This window comes from Miniopterus natalensis, chromosome 20 (genome assembly GCF_054644295.1).
Source record: "Miniopterus natalensis isolate mMinNat1 chromosome 20, mMinNat1.hap1, whole genome shotgun sequence".
In the NCBI taxonomy this organism is placed as follows: domain Eukaryota; kingdom Metazoa; phylum Chordata; class Mammalia; order Chiroptera; family Miniopteridae; genus Miniopterus; species Miniopterus natalensis.
Window position 1 is genome coordinate 20,263,433 of NC_142100.1, and position 21,779 is coordinate 20,285,211.

The window sequence follows — 21,779 nt, forward strand, 5'->3', positions numbered from 1 at the left end:
CATTGTACAGATCATTCGGATGCTGAGTGACCAGCCAGCATAAAGGTACATGTGGCCTTTAAGGACCAGGCATGTTTTTTGCCACAAGCAGGAGGGTTCTATGTTTTAATTGCCTGGGGGTTCCATCAGAAATCAGAGTCAGCCAGCAGTGGGTCTGTGAGCAGGGCGGTTACATCTGTGGCATTCGGCATTGTGCCTGTCCCTGCACCAAGCAGACTTCCTGGTACTGCACAATTGGAAACAAAATGGGCTCGGCAAGGGAAGCTCATGTTGCTGCGTGGAAAGGTAGTTCATGAAAATACCTAAAATAAGACCCTCTCATCAGACTTAACTATTAGCAGAGGGATGGCAGACACTTGGGAGCTCAAAGATACAACTATTTACCCACTGATGTGGAAGTATTTCAATATTTTAATGACTGAAAGGCAATACCAATATTTTAAAGACTGAAAGGCAATACCAGAGCATGCCAGCTGATTTCTGGTCCAAAATAACAGTAGAAGTATATCCTCCACAGGATGTCCAAGAAGCCTCTGCCTCCTTGGAAGTTGCCATTTCTGGGTTTTTACATGAGACCTATAGGCAATGTCTTTGCCTGGTCATCTCAACACTGGTTCTGGCCGACGGGGCCTTGCTGGGAGGCTCCTCACCTCACAGAGTTTGGACATAATTTTCCTTCGGCAAGGGTGACATCACTGACCTGAAGGTGCATTCCAGGCAACTGCCCTATCTTGGGAACAATCAGGTGTGTGCAGGTACGTGACTCACTGTGGGAGAGAGGAATTCAGAGACCTTATCAAGCCGAGCTCTACTCTTCCAGCTCGGTCCCTGGACTGTGTGTAACCCAGCAACAAGGGTGTACAGGGGGGACCAGGCTGGATGAGGAAGTCGAAGGTCTGGAGCTAAAATCTCCGAGACCCTCAGCCTTTAATGGAGGAGGGCTTTTAGAAAAGATCTGGCAAATTCCCTGCTCTTTCAACTTCATTTTATGTTCTCTTTTTATCTGCTTTCAGCATTTCCAATTAATCTTGGATTGAGAGCCCAAGGCAAGAAGCCAGTGGTGCCTGAGGAATGCTAAAGAGCAAACTGATCCGGGGAAACAAATGCCAGCAAGGGACCCCACAGCAAACAGACAGACACTGTGAGCAACTCTCCTGCTACCATGAGGCTTGCGAGGCGTGTGCGCGGGTCTCCGCATTGGCACCATCTGCCGATTCCTCGGGAGGACAGAACAAACCAGCGAGGCATGAAGATTAGATTATGTAACGCTCGAGGATGGCTGTTTTCAAAGAGGAAACAAATGGAACGAATTGATTCGCTTGTCAGAGTCATGTCACTAAAGGCAACTCCTTCCCTCCTCTTCCAAGAGGGCCTCATTAAAGAGGAGAATGGGCCCTGGCCAGTTTGGCTCAGTGATTAGAGCGTCAGCCCACGGACTGAAGGGTCCCGGGTTCAATTCCGGCCAAGAGCATGTACCTCGGTTGCAGGCTCCATCCCCGGCCCTGGATGGCTAGTGAGCCGGAGGCAACCAATCGATGTGTCTCTCTTACTCTCTCCCCTTTCCACTCTCTCTGAAAAACAATGGAAAAAATATCCTCGGGTGAGGATTTGGAAAAAAAAAGAGGAGAGGAGAATGGTTTCAGATTCAAAATATGGGAGACCACAATCAACTCCATTTCTAAGAGTCAGTCCAATTTCCAGAACTGCACTGATAGATCTTATTCTGGTCCCCTTTCCTGAAAAATGCCTATTTAACTACTACCTAAAAGGTACCAACATGGCATAACTGTCAGTTGTCAGCCATAAACAAGATTCAGAACCTGGGTGCTTTGCCTGAACTTTCTTGCTTTGGGAGGAAAAGCATCTGATTGAGACCAGTGGGGTCATATTTACTATTCAGAGCCCTAAACAGGTGCTCGGATAGAGTGGGGATGTGTTCTTAAAAATATATGCATCAGGAAGGAGATTCATTGCATTTCTGGGATTCTTTTGCCACTGCTGGGCTTCTCTCAAAATGCCTAGCACACTTTCTATAGTATGCTCGGTAGATCTGAAGAGTGAACCAACGATGACCCCGAACCTGTTGCCATAAGGCCATTCCTGAAGGTTTCATTGCCTCCCTAAGATACCAAGATTTAAATGTCAAGTCTTCATTCAACACGAAAATGAAGCCTACTGTACTGGATATTTTCCATTTTCCCCTCCAAATCCAGTTTCCATCCATCCTGCTCTTTACCCTGGGGTGCTAACCTGTCTCCTTTGCCCTCTAGCTTCCACTTGGGTACAGCCAAGAATTGGAGGGCAGTAGGAGAATGTCTCCCTGCCAGATCGCCTCAGGTTGGTTGTGTCTTTTGATAAAAGGTCACTGCTCCTTCTCAAGGCAGCCCTCTCCACACACAACTCTCTTTCTGGGTTCTGTAATTTCTTACAACCTTCAACTTTCAGATCTAGGAGTAGTGAAGACTCTGGCTATTACTAGCCCCCTGGGTCCTGCACTATCCCTGTGGTTCCCCTACACCCTACCCAACTCTTTATAAAACAGCCCTCTATTAAACCTTCCTTTAGTGATCCAACTTGAGTATGCCATCTGTTTTCTTATACAAACCCTGACTGATACACCTACCACGTGTCAGTCTGTTCTCAGCCCCACACCACAGCTAAAAAAAAAGCAAAATTAATAATACAATATGCTACTACTTTATAGTTATTCTTAATGTTTACCTTTTCCCAAGGCTATAACAACAACTTAAAGATAAAACCTAATTCCTCTTTACAACATAATTGTGCGGTAGAGTGTGTATGAGCTAAATATAGTTCAGAGAACAAGCTTTTCCATGCCATCAAAATTCATGTTAACAACTATAAAGAGAGAACTGCAGAACTGATGCCCGTGGCTTGAGATTTTGTCAAAAACATAATCCAGTATTTAAATCAATCCCACAAATATTCAAACGCCTACTCTGTGGCCAGGAAGGAAGTGATCTAACAGTGAGGGACAGCATAGAAATGGGCTCAGACTTTGTCAACCTTGGTCTTTATGCAATAAATGTGCTCCTTAAAAGTTGAATACAAATTGTATGTCTATAAACCAAATACATTGTATGATCGTGGGGAGCTTACTACTTGAATAATAATTTTGTAAAATAATCGTTGTGGGGTTTTTAAAAATTTAATATGTTTTTACTGATTTCAGAGAGAGGAACGGAGAGGGAGAGAGAGAGAAACATCAATGATGAGTCATTGATCGGATGCCTCCTGTGCGCCCCCTGCTGGGGATCCAGCTGGAAACCGGGCACGTGCCCTGAATCAAACCACGATCTCCTGGACCATAGGTCTATGCTCAACCTCTGAGCTACACTGGCTGGGCTAAAATAACCACCATTTTACCTTTGAATCAATCCAGAGTTTTCATCTAGCCGGCGCACTTCAAATGAAATTTATATTCAGTCTGTAGGGAACATTGGTCTCCTCCAGTGCTCCTGGAATAGCAGAAATTGTGGAATTCAGAGGAAAGATAGGGGGAACTATTTATAAACCCCACAGAGACGCCTAGGCAATTTGCATCTGTTAGCACATTTTATCCTGGAGTAACTACATATTCCACCTTTCCCTTATTTTCTACTTCTGAAAAGATAAAAAACAAAAAAATTAGTACGGCACTTGTGGAATTCAAATCCTTTTTACTTTTTGAACGAGAAAGCGAGGCAAAAATACTGTTCTGTGCAGGACTATGAAGATCACATTAATCCCCGGCTTCCATGGCTTCCCACTGCTCTTGGGCTCAAGTCCAAAATTCTTCACCCGGCCCCCGGTCCCGCCCGAGTCCTCGCCACCATCCAGGCTTCTTCTCCCCGCTTTGCACCCGCTGCTCCCAGGTCTGTCTGAAATCGCTTCCTCTCCCGTCCTCCAGATTCACCAGACTCCCAGGGGATGTCCGTTTCTCCGGCTGGGCCTGTGCCCCTCTATCCCTGGTGCCCAACGCCCGCCTGAACCAACCAGGAAGATGCCGGCAGGGCCGCCCTGCCTGACGGCGGCCATTTTTACCGTGTCCTTGGCCGGGGTTCCTTCGCTTCTGGGGCCCAGCAAAGCCCCTCTCGTTAATGGAAGGGCCGAAGAAGACTTGTTAGAGATTCTAGAAGGTTTCCGCGTCCTCTCTCCCACCTGGGACAAATACCCTGGCGCCCCACAACGCGGGGCTCCAGCCTACGTGACACCAGAACAGTCCCAAGGGCCACAAAGCGAACAGAACGCGCCCCCAGCCTCGCACCTGCTGGCCGCGCGCACCCGGGCACGTGACTCGCAGGGGTTGCGCCTGTGCAGAAGGTCACTTATCACGTGATCTCACTGTAGCCTGGCTCTTGCGGCTGCGCATTTCAACCCAGGCTGCTTGAGGGCGGGAGGTCCGCGTGGGGTTGGGAGGGGGGCTCCAGAGGTCACTGGCGGCTTGGGACGTCTTGAGCACCGCCTAGCGGCAGGCATGGGAGTGAATTATTTCACAGAATATTCAATGGCTTCTCGTAGTAGGGATTGATGTGTCCATTTTACAGATGGAGTAACTGAGGCTCCAGTGGTTTTTAGGACTTGTCCAAAGGTACAGGTGATGCTAGTCCTGGGATGTGAACCCAAGTTTCTCTGGCTCCCAAATGCCCAAGCTCTATTAGGACGACACTCATCTTTCAAAAGTTTGTTTCCCCAAAGTGTGGGTGCCACTGGGAAGAAGTTCCCTCTCTCCTCCCCTAGTAACTCTAAGCCAGCTGCCTGCCTGGGGTCATGTCCTCGCTGTGTAAGTCATGTCCCCACTGAGCCTCAGTTTCTTCATCTATAAAATGACAGTATTGCCTGCTGCCCATCACTTATGAAAATTAACTTTTCTAACAAAAATGTAGCGATGCCTACTTGATGCCAGGTATTGTGCTAGGTAGGCCAGGTTGTGCCAAAACAGAAGAGATCAAGTAATTAAATGAGATGGTATATGAACAGGCTGACAAACTCCAAAGCCCATTAATAATATATGCAATATGTTCGGTGATGGCAAGTGTCATGGATAAAAATTAAGCAGGGAAAGGGCATAAGGAGTGTATTGTACAGGTGTAATTTTAAGTAGAATGGTCAGGGAAGTCTTCACTGAGAAGTTGGCATTTGGGCAAAGACCTGAAAGAGGAAGACGTGCCAGGGATTGCTATAAAACCTGGACAAGTTTGGACCTATTTCCCATTAAGAACAGATGAGATCTAAAAATGGACCTGGCATCCCCATTAAAGCCTGCAGTTCTCCTGCGGGCTTCCCTCACTGAAAGGTGGGCAGCTCTGCTGCGGGCTTCTCACAGCTGGCTCCTGCAGAAGTGGAAACAGCCTGTTACAGGTATGAGAATTCACAGCCAACAAGCTCTTCCTTTGCATCTCCAGAGCAGTGAGTGTTTCCATCAGTTAGAGGAGGGTCTGCCATGCCCTTGGAAATTTCTACTTTTTGCTCCATTGCAAACAAAAAGAAGCAGGGAGACAGAAATAGGACCAGTGCTAACATCTTGCTGAATGTCCCATCTCAGTCAGGTTCCCAAACACATGTAGAGGCTCGTTCACACAAATGCATCTGCTCAAAGCCCCTAACATAGATTCAAGAGTGGTGGCACATTGCTACTCACAGGGTTAAACGCTGCACAGAGAAGTCTAGCCTGGGTGGAAAATATCAAGCCAGGCCTTGGCCAACTCTCCTTATAGCAAATGCTGTGGGGAAAAATCTTAGGAGCTAAGATGAAGGGAGAGAGCCCTAGGACTGTCCAAACTGGGAGGTCCTGAGTCCAGTAGACATGCCTGTATCCCAGGAGGAGGAAACAGAGCTGAGGCCCTAAGGCAGGAACGTCTCCATATGTTCCCAGAAGCAACAAGGAGGCCACTGAAGTGAAGTGGGTGGGAGGTCAGGAGGAACAGGACCCAGATTGTGTATGAGCTTTGGAGACCACTGTAAGGACGTTGGCTTTTACTTGCAATGAGATGGGGAACCACTGGAGAGTTTGGGACAGAGAAAGGACATGCTCTGACCTAATTAAAGAGGCTGAAGCTACTGCTATCCATTCACTCATTCACTCACTCCCAGGTGCAAGGCACTGTGGCTGATAATACACTAGGCATCTCCAGAGTGAGCCACAGGCAGTGAATTTTGTGCTGATTGGAGAGTCCAGAGCAAGGTGAAAGGAGGCTCAGCCATGGCCTTCCGCTATCATTTACCCTCCCCTCCTCACCCAGGGAGAAGGGCCCAGGTATCTGCAGGGCTTCTTGCTCAGAAGGCTGCAAGAACCTGCAGGTTATAAATAGCATCTCCTTCGCTGGGAATCGAGCTGCTCCATCTGAATGAGTCAGAGGCTCAGAGCCGCAGCCCCCCCAAACTGCGGCTTCACTCTCCCCCCCCACACACACACCACTCTACCTTGGACTCCCTTGCTGAGCTTTTAATCAAGGCTGGGCCTCTGCTTCTCACCATGACCCTCTATGGCCCTGTCACTTCCCCCTTATCCCAGGCTCTACCTCCTAGAGCACCAGAAAGCCTTTTGGTTCATTAGTTCTGAGGGACAGGATTGTGCACTATTTAAAAGCCCAAGATCTGCGCTTAGGCCTACCCGGATTTCAGTCCCAGCTCTTACTTCCTGGCTGTGTGGCCTTAGACAAGTCACTTCACTCCCAGGGTCCCCATTTTCCTCACCTACTTCATGTAGAATTAGTATGGGGATTCAACGACATACCCACATAGAATGCTTAGCCCAGAGTCTGGCATATAGTAACTGTTCAATTAATGGAGTGTCAGTCCCTGTGCTCAATTCCATTATAACCCAGAGAAGTGTAGTAATAAATAAGAAAATGGCAGCATTCATCTATTCTACTGAGTATCTACCATGTGCTTGAAGTTTGAGTTCCTGACATATAATGCCCTATCTTTAATCTTTAGAGACAAGCAGATTTCACTGTCTCCATCTTAGGCAGGAGGAAACTGAGACTTCAAGAGAATCCAGTGACTTGTCCAAGGCTATACAGTCCCAACGGAGGCAGAATCTCATGGCAGCAGAAAGGAATAACTATGTCCCCTGAGGCCCTGGGGGCATGTCCAGCCACTGCTCCTAGCCCACCCCACACCTGATGTGCCACTGTGAATGGACATGAAAAAGTAAATATGGGGTGGAGGGAGCAGGGAAAGAAGGGGAGAGGCAGGCAGGCAGGGGCACAAGGTAGTGCCGCTCCTCTAGCCAGCCCTTCCAGCACCTAAGGTGAGAAACCTTCTGCCACCTCCCCGAAGCCTAGACTATTCTCCTTTGGGTGACACTGAGTAAAACCCTCACCACCTAATGGCTCCCCCAGAGAGGCTCTGTTTAATAAGTTTTATATGTTACACACATTGTTTAAGGATGAAGGTGATGGTGACAATTTGGCTTCATTGATCCCCTTTGAGCCTCCAGGGTTGTGTCTGATCATCCCCCGAAGCCCCCAGATTCCAAAGATCCCCTTAAGTCCCTTCCTCCACCCTGCTCGATGCCTCATCAAATAGTAGAAAAGGCATGCCCTTGGGAGTCAGACAAATCTGGGCTCCTTCCTGGCTCTTTTCCTAGCTGTGTGACCTTGGGCAAGTCGCTGCAGCTCTCTGGGTCTCATTCACTTCTCCATTCATGGAAGGAATGCCTATTTAAGCAATGTCTGCCGCGGGCCAGGCTCTGCTGTGGATGGGAGACAAAGCCTCTGCCTTCACGGGGGCTTTCATTTTGGTGGAGGGAGAGGAGGGACGTAATAGGCAAGCGAATGATTTCAGAAGTGGTATGTTCATGAAGAAAATGAAACCAGGCGGTGCGAGCATAGCTGGGGCGGGCTGGGGGAGCGCTCGTTTAGACACAGCGGTCAGGGAGACAGTGACGTTTACTCCGAGACTGAGTGATGAGGGGGCACACAGGCCTTGAAAGGAGAATGAGTTTGGTGCGTGGAGTTGGTGTAATGGGCCTGGAGCCAGCGAAGGAGAGGGGGAGCAGATGAGGGCAGGAAGGCAGGCAGGGGCTAGATCACAGAGCGCCCAGTGACGGGAACCCCAACCTCGTATGCTGCGGGCATTCGGTGAGAGGAGGCACAAATCTAGCCCAGGGCCTGGCATACAGTGGGTGCTCAATATTCAGAAACCGTATTATGATTATGGGCCTCCCTGCCCACCTCCACCTTCCAGGGACCCTCCTGCCCCCTGCCCTGCCTCTTCGCCCCTCTCTGCCCCACTGTCTCTCTCTGGTCCCTGGGAGGGGAAAAGACAAGGACATCCGCAAGTTTCACAGCAGGCGGGAGGAAGCCTTCCCCATCGCCTCTCTCCCCTTCCTCCTCCAGGCCCTCCCACCACAGCCCAGTGATTTTCCTGCCTTTAACAAGGCGATTTTATTAAACATCTCGAAAAAATATTCTCACTCCCTCTCTCTTTATTTATAAAAATCAACTTAACACCCTGCTCCTTTGTTCTATTTGGAAACTGGAACAGCCTGGTTTATATTTAGTTGAAATCCTGCTCCTTTCCCTGCAGATCCCAGCACAACCCGATGAGCTGGAGGGACTAAGGAAGAGGGGAGAGGGGCTGCGGGAAGGAGGGGGTGCTGTGAAGGTGCGATCCCCAGAGGCCCAGGTCTCAGCTAAGTTGAAAGGACCCAGAAGGGTAAGAGCTGAAGAGTCCTCTCAACACTCGGTGTGTCCCAAGCCAAGGCTCTGCCCATCATTCTGTCACTTTCTAGTCTGTTCAGATGTCCCCAGAAGTAAAGCAGGGAAGATAAAATATAGAGAAGACCCCAAATGGACCTAGACTTGGAAAGGCAGTATAAGGCCATCACTAACAGTGTGGGTCTGCATTCAAATCCAAACTCCCCTCTGCCTCTCACTAGCTGGCTGCCCTGGGGGAACTCAATGTGCTCATTACAGCGTGCAGCACATAGTACGTGCTTGATAAATGGTAGCTGTTGTTATTTATCACTGTGGGCTGAAGGAAACCATTCAACTCCTCAAAAAGGATTCCAATTCCAAGTCTCTACTCAAAAGCTGCTTCCTCCATGAAGACTTCCCAGGTTAAAACTCATCTCGTCAGCTAAGAGCACTGGGCTAGACACAGGAGCTCTGGAGACAGTTGGGCAGGGCTACACAGGACCCCTGTGTGATCAGAGATGGACATACACAATTGCCAAGGGGAGTACCGAGTTCAGAAAAGACTTGAGCTCCACCTGGGCAAGGGCAGTTCTCCTCTGTTCCCTGCAGTATCTGTAGAGATAAGACAGCACCCAGAATATGTGAAAAACTCTTACAAGTAAATGGAAAGACAACCCATTAAAAAATAGACAAAGGAATTGAACAAATACTTCCCAAAAGAAGACAGGCAAATAAACGGCTAATATGCGTATGAAAAGATGCTCAATATTTTTAGTTGACAGGGAAGAACAAATTGAAACCACAAGATCCCCCTGCGCACAGATGAAAATGGCTAAAATTAACAAGACTGATTATGCAAAGTGTTGGTGAGGATATGGAGCAACCGGAACTCACATATACTCCTGGTGGGGCTGTAAAATGGTACAATTACATTGAAAAAGCTTGGCAGCTTCTTATTAAGTTAAATACCACTTACCATATGATTCAGAAATTCCACTCCCGGCTATTTACCTGAAGTAAATGAAAACATATGTCCATACAAAAACTTTTACATGATGTTCATAGCAGCTTTATTCATAATAGTCCCAAATTGGAAGGGGAAAAAATGTCATTCAATGAGGGAATTACATCAAGGGCTTGTACTATATCTACGCAGTAGAATACTACCAGGCATTAAGAAAGAATTACCAATATGCTTAACAATATAGACGAACCTCATAAACATTTTTGTTCAACAAAAGGAGCCAGTCACAAAATGAACATTCTGTATGGTTTCATTTCTATCTTTAAAAATAAAAAATAACTAAATAAATACACAACTGTGGGGAAAATAATCATAATACTTCCCTTAGTGTTTTGGTATTTTTGTTTGTTGTTATTAAATAACCTCATAGGATTCTGAAAGGATTAAATGAGCAAATGTAGTATTATAAACTGCAGTAGCCAACCTCCAAGGATTCCTGCCTCTTGGGATTCCTGCCCCTGGGGAGCCCCCTCCACGCCGAATAGGCTGTGTAACCTTAGGATACTGTCGAAATGGTGCTCTGTGGGTTTTGAGACTAGGTCAGAAAACTCACTGAGCCTTCTCCTCTCGAATCACTCTTTCTGGGGGAAGCCAGCCACCACATCATGAGGACTCACAGCAGCCGCAGGGAGAGGTCTGGATGGCAAGGAACCGAGGCCTCCTGCCAACAGCCAGCGCCAGTTGCCAACCCTGGGAGGGAGCCAGGTGGGGCCTTCATTCCAGTCAAGCCTTTAGATGACTGACTGATGGACAGCCGACTGCAACCTCAGGAGGGACTCGGAGCCAGAACCACCCAGCTGAGCTGCTCCCAATTCTTGAGCCACAGAAACTGTGTAAGGCAATAGATGATTATTGTTTCAAGCTGCTAAGTTTTGGGGAGGTAATTTGTTACACAGCAGTTAGTAACTAATACAAGCCCTGATGATAGTAGCTAACACTTAGCGAGTTTTTCCATGTGACCTATTAGGACTAGGACTAGGTGATTAGCTAGACCACTCACCTCCCTTTTCTACCCTGCTCTGTGCCCAAGGAGACTGGCTCATCAGACTCTACAATCTCCCATATTTTCTGGCTTCTAATCAGCTTTGGTCCCCAGGAGGAGATGGAAGGGACAAGGCAGAGGAAGGTCAGGATATTTATTCCTCTGCTCCCTCCCTGCAGGACACCTCAGGCGGGCTGTGTGTGTCCCTCAACAGAAGGTCACAGCATCTCTTAGGTGGCTCTGTCCGCACAACTCCTTCTGGGCAGTGAAACTGCTCCCTCGGCCCTCCCACTGTTAACTAGCCCAGCTCTGCACCCTCGTGATTTCCCTACGCCCTGCTCACACCTAAATAAGTCCCTTTATTCGCCCTTTCTCAAGTTACCCAATTTGAGCACGCCATCTGTTTCCTTCTGGGACCGACTGGCCACCCTGATTAAGATTCCCTACTTTAGAGAAGGGCATGGAAATTCGAAGAGAAGCGGAGAGATGACTCAGGGACAAACGGAAAAGCAACAGAGGCCACCCAGAGGTGTGCTCTGCAGGTAAAAGGCACTAACAGGTGCTTGTTGAACGAGTCAATGAATGAATGAATGATGAACGAGCCAATGAATGGCTTTGTGGGCACCGGGAGGGGTCATCTGCCCTACTTCTTTGAAGGTGGCAGGTGCTGGAACAGGATGTCACGATCTGAACTGCTTCGGCAAGGCAAGAGATGACCAGCCCCCCAGCCTGGCGCCGAGGTGGCTTCAGGAAGTCTTGCCTTGGGAGAATTAACACACGGGCCGGGACACCAAGGAAGCAGCCCCCCACCTCATGAGAGATGCAGGAGTTATTTTAGCAAAGCAAGCAAGGCCCGCGGGCGGCCCTGGCAGAGCGCAGAGCTGGAAGGGAGCGAACAGAGCTCCAGCAGAACCCACGCCCCGTCCCTGTGACGTCGGCCCCACTCGCTGTGATATAACAGGGCGGCACAGGGGGGAGGCATCCTGTGTCCCCTCGGGAACTCGCATCGTGGTAAAATCTATGCACCATAAAATTATCCTTGGGAATTTTTGAGCATCTTCCACCCAGGGGGACTGGAGTCCAACGGGAAGGGGGGGCGGGGGGCAGTGGCCAAAAATATTTGCGTCTAAATGGTGTGTGAGATTTTGCTCCAATCTGGAAAAGTCCTGAAATTGGAGGGAGGGTCACTGCTCTGAGGCAAAGTTGGGGGTCAAGGATTAGGAAGCAGTTGACATCTCACACTCTCACAAAGTAGGGGGAAGGCAGAAGCGGCTGTGGGGGATGGAGGGGGGAGCAGGGGTTGGCCCTGGGGCCTGAGCTGAGGGCTGCAGGTGCAGAAGTGAGCAGTGGGGAGGCATCTAATGAACCGTGCAGTTGACTGGAGAGGTGTTTGCACCTGGGTGGGTGGGGTCAGAGGCAGCCAGAGGGAGCCATCAAATCCCCCAAAATAACTCCTGCTTCTGCAGGAAGACTCTGGAACTAATCAAGGTGGGGATCATCTGAAATCCATCAGGGAAAGGTTGCTGAGAGCCCTTGTGTCTGCAATCAGGGATTGCGGGAAATGAAAATGAACAAAAGATGTGGTTTGCAGTGAGGGGCTGCTGTCCTAGAAGACGGTGCCATCGTGAAGGTGAAGCCTTCCTAGGGCTTCAATCAGAGGGGTACCAGCAGCTACCCTCTGTTGAGTGCCTACTGTGTGCCCAGCCCTGGAGCACAATGAGCTAGCACCTCACATCTACTAGAATGGCTTTAATTTAAAAAACAACAAAAACAAGCTATCCTTCCATCTAGAACACTCTTTCCCACCACCTCTCTCTTCTGGCTAACTCTCCTTTGAGCCTCACCTCAGGTATCACCACCTCCAGGTAGCCTTCCCTGACCCTCCAAGCTAAGTTAGGGATTTCCTCACCACAGCAGCTGCCCCTGAATTGCTGTTGCCATTATAGAAACCTGTCTCTCTCACCACATCCTGAGCAACCTCAGGGCAGGGATGAAGTCTTCTCTGTGTACTCAGAGCTTAGCACAGACCTGGCACATAGTAGGCACTCAAGGAAACCCAGAGGAATGGGGGTGGGAATTTGGTAGTGAGTGCTGGGGACCACCCCACATCTGACATGGGACTGGTGTGTGCGGGCTGGGGTGACAAATGCCAAGGCTGGGAATGTGGAGCCCTCCTCCATGGACTGCACCAACCCCTGGACTGCACCAACTGAATGACTTGTCCATCTCCCCAGAAAAATAACAGTGTCATGCAGTTACTTGCATGAGCTATGCAAGCAGGCAGCCAGGGTTTCAAATCCCGGCTCTGCTACCTCCTGGCGGTGTGACCTTCTGAGACTCACTCCCCTCATCTGATAAAAATATGATAATGACTCCTCATAGGCTACCATAAGGAATAAATGAGATATACAGATACAAATGCTCAATACAGTAGCTGGCACACGGCAGGCTCCCTGAAATGTCAACTGGTCTCTTCTTTTCTTTTTTTTTAAATATATCTTTATTGATTTCAGAGAGAGGAAAGGAGAAGGAGAGAGAGAGGTAGAAACATCAATGATGAGAGAGTCACTGATCGGCTGCAGCCCGCAACCCGGGCATGTGCCCTGACCAGGAACCGAACCCCGATCGCCTGGATCCTAGGTCGACGCTCAACTGCTGAGCCACGTCCGGCCAGGCAACTGGTGTCTTCTTGCCACACTGTGAGCTACACTGATCCAGGCCTAGCACTGTACCTGGCACATGGCGGGTGTTCAGCCAATGCCTTAGGAAAAAACAAGTGAGGAATCTGGTAAGAAAATCAAAATCAAAATAGTAATCAAAAAAATAATCAAAATCAATCATTAACTCATTCCATCTTCACAACCAACTAAAGGAGGTGGGTATTATTATTGTGCCCATTTTACAGGTAATTAAATTGAGGCCTGACGGCACGCAGATCATAAGTAGTGGAGGCTGGATTTCAGCCCAGTCTGAATCCTTTAACCCTTTATCCACCACCCTATACTGCCTCTCAAAGCCCCAAGACCTGCCCCTCCTGGTAGCTTTGTTTCTAATCAGCTTTGTGATCTCAAGCCCATGAACCTCTCTCTGGGCCTCAGTTTCCCCACCTGTCAAGAGAGGATTGTAGGAGCCAGTGTTGAAAGGCACTTCGGGTTGATCTAAGAATCCAGACCCTGGCTGGTATCTGGTCAGTGCCAGTGACCTGCTGGCTAGCCAGCCTCAGCTGAGGCACACTTTCCATTGGCTGGACCATCATCGGTAAGTCACTGCATACTGACAGCTACACTATCCCCCCACACTGGGGGGAGTCTGGCCTCTAGCTATTCCCAGCCCCCCCAGCCCCTGAAGGAAGCTAAGGCCACCCCCAGATGTCTATTCCTGTCCCTGGCCTAGCGCCGTGCTGGGGAAGCAACAGCTATTTTGAGCCCCTTCTCCCTCCAAGCATGAGCGGTGGGAAGGCGCTGGGAACATCCCGAACTGGGAGGCCGCCCATCGCAGCCTCCCTCTGGATCTGGGCCACACCAGCCCTGCGGCTCTGCCCATTTTTCCAGCCCTGGTTATGTGATCAGTACTGATCGCAACCACCACACTGAGATAACCCAGGAGAACCGATTCCAAAGGACTCCTGCTGGAGGTTAGAGCACAGGGTAGCTGGGCTTTGCCCTTCAGGGAGACAACTGGAGTAGCCACAGCTGGACCCACCATCCGGGAGAAGGACCTGCTCAGAGATTAAAATTGGGGGAAACAATGTTCAGGACAATGCTATAAAAATACCTAGCATTTAGCCCTGGCTGGTGTGGCTCAGTTGGTTAGTCATCCTGTGCACCAAAAAGCTGCCGGTTCAATTCCTGGTCAGGGCACATGCCCAGGTTGTGGGCTCCATCCCCGGTAGGGGACATTTCTCTCTCACGTCAATGTTTCTCTCTCCCTCTCATTTCCTCTTCCTAAAAATCAATAAAAATATGTTTTAAAAAATACCTAACATTTCTTGAGCATTCAGGATGAGGCAGGCCCTGTTTTAAGCACCTGACATGGAGATAAGTTAATGAATCCTCACGGAGAGGAGACTGAGGTTCAGACAGGGTAAGTGACTTGGCCCAAGTCACAGAGCTGGTGAGTGGCTGAATTAGAATTTGATCCCAGGCAAGCTGGCTCCAGAGTCCATGCTTTAACCACTTTTCTCTCCTCTGAACCTTCCAAGCCCAGGAGATTAATATTAATTAGGAGATGAACACTGGCTTGAGAGTCAGTCCCCCTTTGCCATTCCTAGTCACGTGGCCTGGCCAGACCACCTGGGTAGCTCAGCTTCCTCCCTTGTAAAATGAAGATAACGGTAGCACCCACCTCCCGGGTAAAGGTAAGGATTACTAATAACATACTTTGGGGCCTGGAGCTCAGCAACTACTCCAAATTCTGAAACTAACATATGCACATGGTAAAATAAAATAGTTCAAAATTGGACGCAGTAAAAAGTGAGTACCCCCTCCTATTTCACACCTTTAACTCCTCTCACCGGAGGTAACCACCATCCTCAGCTTTTGTATCACCTTTTGGGAATTTTCGATGCGCATAAAGACAGAGAAGCTGCATGGGATGCTGGTTAAGGACATGGACGGCCTTGGCCAAACCCTGGCTACGCAGCGCACTAGCTATGTGAAGCTGCCTTTTGCTATCACAAACAATGCCGCGAGACACGTCTTCTTCACCTGTCATTTGGCACAAGTGCAAGAATCTCTGTGGGATAAATTCCTAGCGGAGAAATTGCTGGGTCAAACAGCAGTGCCCCTGTAATTTCGATTAATTTTTGGTTGAGCAAATCCTCGCAGCAGGTGAGGAAAGGGGAAAGAGGTCCGCAGAGCAGTGAGGACAAGGAAAGAGGGAGATGTGATGTTCTGACTCCGAGGTCCAGGGAGGACCATGTCTGCCCCAGCAACCTGCAGGATATGGCAGCTCCCCAGGCCCCTGGCCAGGCAGATGGAGGGTTTAATTTTATCCAGATTGTCCCCATAAAGACTTTACAGGGAATTGGTTGATTGGATTAGAGGAGCAGGAGCCCCTAATGAGCACTGGCTGCTTAAAATGTTAAAGCAGACACAATGTTCCTTCACCACCATCCGCCATAGCAGCATCCAGGCTCTGACAGGGACCCCCTAGATGCCAAAGGTATCTCTGAATCGTACCCCAATTGGGTTTTCCTTCTTTGAACATCCTTCTTGGTCCCAGACATCCCAGAAGAGGCAGAGAGCAAGAAGTTAAGAGCACAGGTTTTGGGGTAAGACAAAGGTCTTTTGTAGACTGAAATTACTGTGTGACTTGGGCAAGTCATTTCCCTCTCTGAGCCTCAGCGAATAATAGGACCTGCCTTCATGGGGTCGCTGTGAGGATTAAATGAAGTTAAACACAGAAAGTGCTTAGTTCAGTGCCTGGCACGTAGTAAGGGCCTAATAAATGGTAGCCCGTGAGATAAAGGTGAATAAAGGCAGCTACTCTCTATCCCTCCCCAGAAGGCCCTGGAACAAGGTGAACGGTTGTCGCTTCCCACCCCCATCTTACAGGAGCATTTTAGTAGTTGCCCCGACCACCTCTTAGGGAATGTTCCAGGTTTCCCAGTCTGTAAAATGGATTGTGTGTTTTGTTTTCAAGTAAGTTTCAAAGGCCTTGCCAGAATTAATATTCGTTTTTGTGTCTGATCCAAAAGCACAAATGGAGCGTGGGAACCCTCAGATGGGAAGAAGGGGAAGCTCGCAAAGGAAGTTTCCTAAGCCCCCCCCTCCCCATCCCCTATTTGTCTGATCTGGGGCCTTCCTCTGCGAGTCCCTGGAATAACAACAGCGAGGAGGAGTAGCCCAGTGATCCAGGCAGTACCTGAATGGGTTAAGAGCGCAGGCTCGGGTCCGAGAGATCACTATTAGTCTTTTCCTGCAAGAGTTTTGTGCCTGCCTGAGGCTTCCTTTCCGAGCCTCAGTCCCCTTACACGCCTGTAAAGGGCGAGTGAGGATGGCTCTGTGGCCCCGCTGGGAGGGAATGGGGGTGACTGGCGGAGGGCACCTTCCCGGGCCGCGCACCGCCCGGGCGCACACGGGTCCCCGCCAAGCGGTTCTCCCGCGGGGGGAGCCCGCTGTCCTCCACGCCTCCGCGGGCGGGCTCCCCCGCGGCCTCCCGCGCCGCGCGGCGGGGACCCGGGTGATTGCAAACAGCCGCCGGCCTCATTAGGAGACGGGTAATTAGCGGCTGGCTGGCTCATTACCGCAGGGAGGGCTGCGCCTCGGCAGCCCCCCGCCCCGGCCTCCGTTATCCGAGCAGGAGGCCCCGCCTGGTCCCAGGAGGGGGGGTCCAGGCCCCAAGAGTGCTTCCTCCCAGGGGCTGTGCCTCGGGGGCGGAGATCATTCATTCAAAACAGCGTTTACGGGGCACTCCCTGTGGCAGGCGTTTTGCCCACGTTAACTCGTTTAAATCTTACACCCACCCACGACGGGGGAGCCATTAGTAGCCTATTACGCAGACCAGGAAACAGATCTAGAGACATGCATTAGCCTCCCCTCCCCGACAGCACGTGGCTGGAGAAAGACAAAGAGGGGATTCGAACCCACGTCCCCAGTCTCTCCATTTTACACCAAGTGGACAGGCGAAACCGTGCCCAGGGCATCGGCCTGTAGATGAGCGCATGGACCCTGGGTGCGAATTCTATCCTGCTTCTTACTGGATGTGTGAGTTTGATCTGAGCCCCAACTGCATCCCATAAAATGTTGGGATCAGGCGAGCGGAAGGCTTGGAAGCGTCAGGAGAGTTATTTTAGGGACAGGAGGGAGAAGGGGGAAACTCAGGCCCTCTTTCTCCGCTCACTGCAGGCCTCTGATGCTCCCTGCTGGCGAAAGGGGGACGCCGACTAGAGCGTTTTCTGGGATAACGAGGTGGTTCTTGAGTGAGAAAGAGCAGACACTGGCCACTCAGGAAGGCCACTGCTCTTCTGCCTCCCTTCCTCCCACACCCCTCCCTTCCTCAGTACCCCTCCTTTAAGGTGGTGAAAAATGAGAGATGGAAAAATTGGGGACTCATTCCACATCTTGCAAATAATCAGTTGTGAAACCTGCCTCCCTGTATGGACCTCACAGGGCCAGCCAAGTCCCGTGACTAATAGGAATAGGTATAAAGACCTAGTCACTAGGCTGTGCATCAAAGTGCTGGGTGTAACAAGAAAATCTGGAACAAATTTAAAAGTCCATCATGGGAATATTGATAAATTTAACAGTGGTACGTCCAAAGAATACAATACTGTGTAGCTGCAAAATAATGTTGTAAAACATTTGACATGAAAATTTAGGCAAGCAAGGAGAGTGACTCTTACCGGCATTATATTGAGTGAAAGGAGCCAAACACAAATACACAAAAACATGCTGTCAGGTATTTATCTGAAATTTAAGAACAGGCAAAACTAATCTGTCAGAATAGAGGCTACTTCTGGGAAGGATTCTGACTAGGAAGAGGGCATGAAAACCTTCTTGGGTGCTACACATATTTTCAACAACTTGCTGACCCGTCATGAGTATACATGTGTTTCTGTGTCCAAACATTGCTGACAGGTTACGAGATAACTTGTGTCTGCACTTACATTAAGTAATTTTAAACACCTTGCTGATCGGCTTTTGTTTTTGTGGGCTATATCGATACTTATGGATATTAAAACAGAAATGTTTAAAACAGAATACTCAAATTGTATTAGACATCAGAGTGATAATGTCAGCACACGTCATGTAATGTCCGCAAAACTTTACAGTCCATTGTGAGAGTAAAAAAAGGCAAATAACATCTTACTATTATGAAAATAATTTTGACCTCAGAGTCTCCGAAAACCTAGTGGTTCCTGCATCTCACTTTGAGAACCGCTGACACAGGGGGGAAATAAGGGGGGGGGCACACCACATAATAAATTACTCTCTCTCACTGATAGGATTAGAACTTATTTTCATTTGCTTCTTCGTGCTGTTCAGTTTTAAAAAATGGAAAATATAACGACCACTGTTTTTGTAAACAAAAAAGAGACAATACACTCATCTCCGTAAGATTGTTGAAAAGCCCAAACTGTAATAACATATTTGGCTGTGGGGAAAAAGTAAACCAAGCCCTAACCTGAAAGTCCAAGGGCCCGATTTCCTGTGTCAGTGCCCGGCCTGGAAATGCGAGTCCACCGCCAGCTTTAGGGAGAGGATGTCAAGTGCACACCCGACCGTAACGGAGAGAAAGTCGACGTCCGAGGCCCCCGCCCGCATCCTGTGCAGCGCGGCAGCTGGGCGCGGAGCGCGAGCACCCAACACAGCCGCAGCCCGCGCCGGCGCGCAGCCCGGGGACCCTCCCGAATCCGCGCGGAACCGCGCCCCGCGAACGCGGACGGGGGCGGGGCTGCAGGGAGACTGACACCGGGCCCGGCCTCTCAGCACCGCGGCTCCGCTTCCGATCCCGAATCCCTGAGTGACGCAAGGCCGCGGAGGCTCTCACCATTGGCCGCCGGCGGGAGCACCAACTCCCGGTTTGCGCCGCGAGCCGCCGGAAGCGGAGTCGCCATGGTGCGCTTCAAGCACAGGTAAGCGGCCCGCGGCCTGCGCCTCCGCGCCCTCGGCCCTGCCCTCACCTCCCTCTCGCCCCCCTCCCCAGGTACCTGCTCTGCGAAGTGGTGTCTAACGACCCCCGCTGCCGCCTGAGCCTGGATGACCGAGTGCTGGTCGGCCTCGTGCGGGACACGGTTGCCCGCGTGCACGGGACTTTCGGCGCGGCCGCCAGCTCCATCGGCTTCGCGGGTGCGAAGGTGCTGGGGAACCTGGCCGATGCCGGGACTTAAAGGGGTTGGGGGCTGGACGAGAAGAGCACGAGCGACCTACGGAGCTGCCAAGCCTGGTACACCATCCACGATGTGGTCCTTTGTAGGAGTCTGGGACCGAGCCCCGGGTGTGGACGAGTCCAAAGTTAGGCGGAGAGCCGAGAGCAGAAAGCAGTGGAACTTGGGGCAAGAATCCCCTGTACCTATTTGACAACGTTTATTGGGGATTGCTACTAATTTAATAGGATGGTTTGAATTAAATGAGGGGAGACGTGTATAGTTTAAGTTAGGTGACTAGTTACATTAATATCACGTGGAAAAAAGAACTAACCCTGAAAAGCCCTTAATAGGGCCTGTATAGAACCTACAGTTATGTACATGAGGAAGGAGAGGGCCCTTCCAACAGCACACAAATCTAAATTCATTCCCTCTTTTACCATATGCTCGAAGTGGAATCCTGGGGAATTATATGAACACAGGCACAATTCTACATCAGGTGACACTCAGCTGGCTGCTACAAGAACCTAGAGCCTAGCTGCAGAGCCTTTTTTCAGCCAAAGGTTTTCTTCTGAGGAAGTTGGGTCTCTGCCTCCCCACCCCCAATTTATCGCGTTAACAAGTCAGTGAATTAAAACATTTAAAATTCTAAATTCATCAGTTGTGGGTGGTGTGCAAGGCGCTGGATATTGTCTAGCCCCCACCACCCCCACTTCCATAAATGAAATTCTGTCCTAAAATTTTTTCCCTTCAGGATTTTTTTTACTCACTGATGTGTCCAGTCCAAAGTGCCACTGCCTTGAGCAGTCTCTGGCACATAGTAGGCTCTCAGTTACCCTAAGACCTTTGACCTGCTGCTGAGAATCCAGTTTCCCAAAATGAATTTTTTTCCTGCTGTAGTGCGATACCTCAATGCCTACACTGGAGTAGTGCTGCTTCGCTGCCGAAAGGAATTCTACCAGCTTGTGTGGTCAGCTCTTCCCTTCATCACATACTTGGAGAACAAAGGACACCGTTACCCGTGTTTTCTCAACACCCTGCACGTGGGAGGTAGGGGTGCACGTGGTATGGCTGATTTTCAATAGGTAACAGGTTCAGAGTTCAGTCACAACTGCTGGGTGGGTCTGTCTATCCTGCCAGGAACACGAGGCTTTCCCCTAGCTCTGAGTCTTTGAGGCGGACACCTTTCACAAACTTGCCCACAAAGCTCTTTCATGTGCCAGGTACAATTAGAACATGTCAGAAGTTCCTGATTCAGTACAACAGGAGACAGCTGTTGATCTTACTGCAGAACTGCACTGATGAAGGTAAGCAACATCAACCCAGTGTCCACTGAGCAGTGACTGACCTCCGGCTATCAAAAACATCTTTCATCCATGCTCTGCCTTTCTCCAGGAGAACGGGAAGCTATCCAGAAGTCTGTCGCTAGAAGCTGTTTACTAGAGGAGGAGTCGGGTGAGGAGGAGCTTTCAGATGGTGGTGAGGAAGCTGCTGAAGCAATGGAGTGAACCTCTGCAGGCCACACTGTGCCCAAGCCTCCTCAGGACCTTCTACATTTCTAGGATCTGCTTTCTCCATAGTAAAGTGGATGTCAAAGTCCCTGACACATCTGATAGATTTGTGACTTTTGCTTCACATGCTCCTTCATCCCCCCAGAGTTTCTGACCCAGGACTTCTGAACCACTTCCTGTTAAGAGTGATAGGTTGAAGCTAAGCCCAGCTTATGCTCATAGTAGCCGATACTTTAACCTATTCCATAAGTATGTCTAGCTGACCTGAACTGAACTTTAAAAAAAAAAAAGCTGCCCCGGCCGGGCAGCTCAGATGGTTAAGAGCATGGTTCCCAATATGCCAAGGTCGCAGGTTCGATTTCCCAGTCAGGGGACATACACAAATCAACCAATGAATGCATAAAGAAGTAGAACAACAATTGATGTTTCTCTTTCTCCCTTCCTCTAAGTCAATAAATTAAAAATAAAACAGAAAGCTCACATTGCTTGTGCAGGTAATTTATTGCAACTGTTTGCCTTCACATTCTACTACACCTAGAAGTTACTTATTAAGCAGCAAAAGAATTCACATCACTCCAATTTAGATCAAACCAAGGCATAAGACAACTTTAGGCAACAGAGGCAGTGGGCAACCCCACTGCTTTCAAACCTGTCCTGCTCTGCCTCCAGGTGTGCTGGACTCCTCTGTTCCTACAACTCAGGTCACTGTCACTTGAAACAAATTTGACTTATTAAAGGTTGGCAGGTCCCAAGGCTTCCTTAGTGACTGTTACAGCTTTCCTTGCCAAACAGAAGCCATGTGTGAGAG

General features: G+C 49.6%; 1 protein-coding gene across 1 annotated transcript; it reads left to right on the forward strand.

The window, feature by feature from the left end:
- The first annotated feature begins 19,209 nt into the window (after positions 1 to 19,209).
- Positions 19,210 to 21,446, forward strand: POP5 (POP5 ribonuclease P/MRP subunit). Its single transcript, XM_087828794.1, has 5 exons — positions 19,210 to 19,229; positions 19,286 to 19,443; positions 20,361 to 20,510; positions 20,684 to 20,767; positions 20,856 to 21,446. The coding sequence occupies exons 1-5, from the start codon at positions 19,210 to 19,212 to the stop codon at positions 20,966 to 20,968; spliced, it is 525 nt and encodes a 174-aa protein (XP_087684920.1). The 3' UTR covers positions 20,969 to 21,446.
- Positions 21,447 to 21,779: the final 333 nt, after the last annotated feature.

Bases quoted from the DNA above. Each gene is read 5' to 3' on its own strand.
- POP5 (XM_087828794.1), top strand. From the start codon at position 19,210: ATGGTGCGCTTCAAGCACAG. The intron at 19,444-20,360 runs GTGCGAAGGTGC...TTCCTGCTGTAG, and splicing joins CAGCTCCATCGGCTTCGCGG to TGCGATACCTCAATGCCTAC. The intron at 20,768-20,855 runs GTAAGCAACATC...GCCTTTCTCCAG, and splicing joins GCAGAACTGCACTGATGAAG to GAGAACGGGAAGCTATCCAG.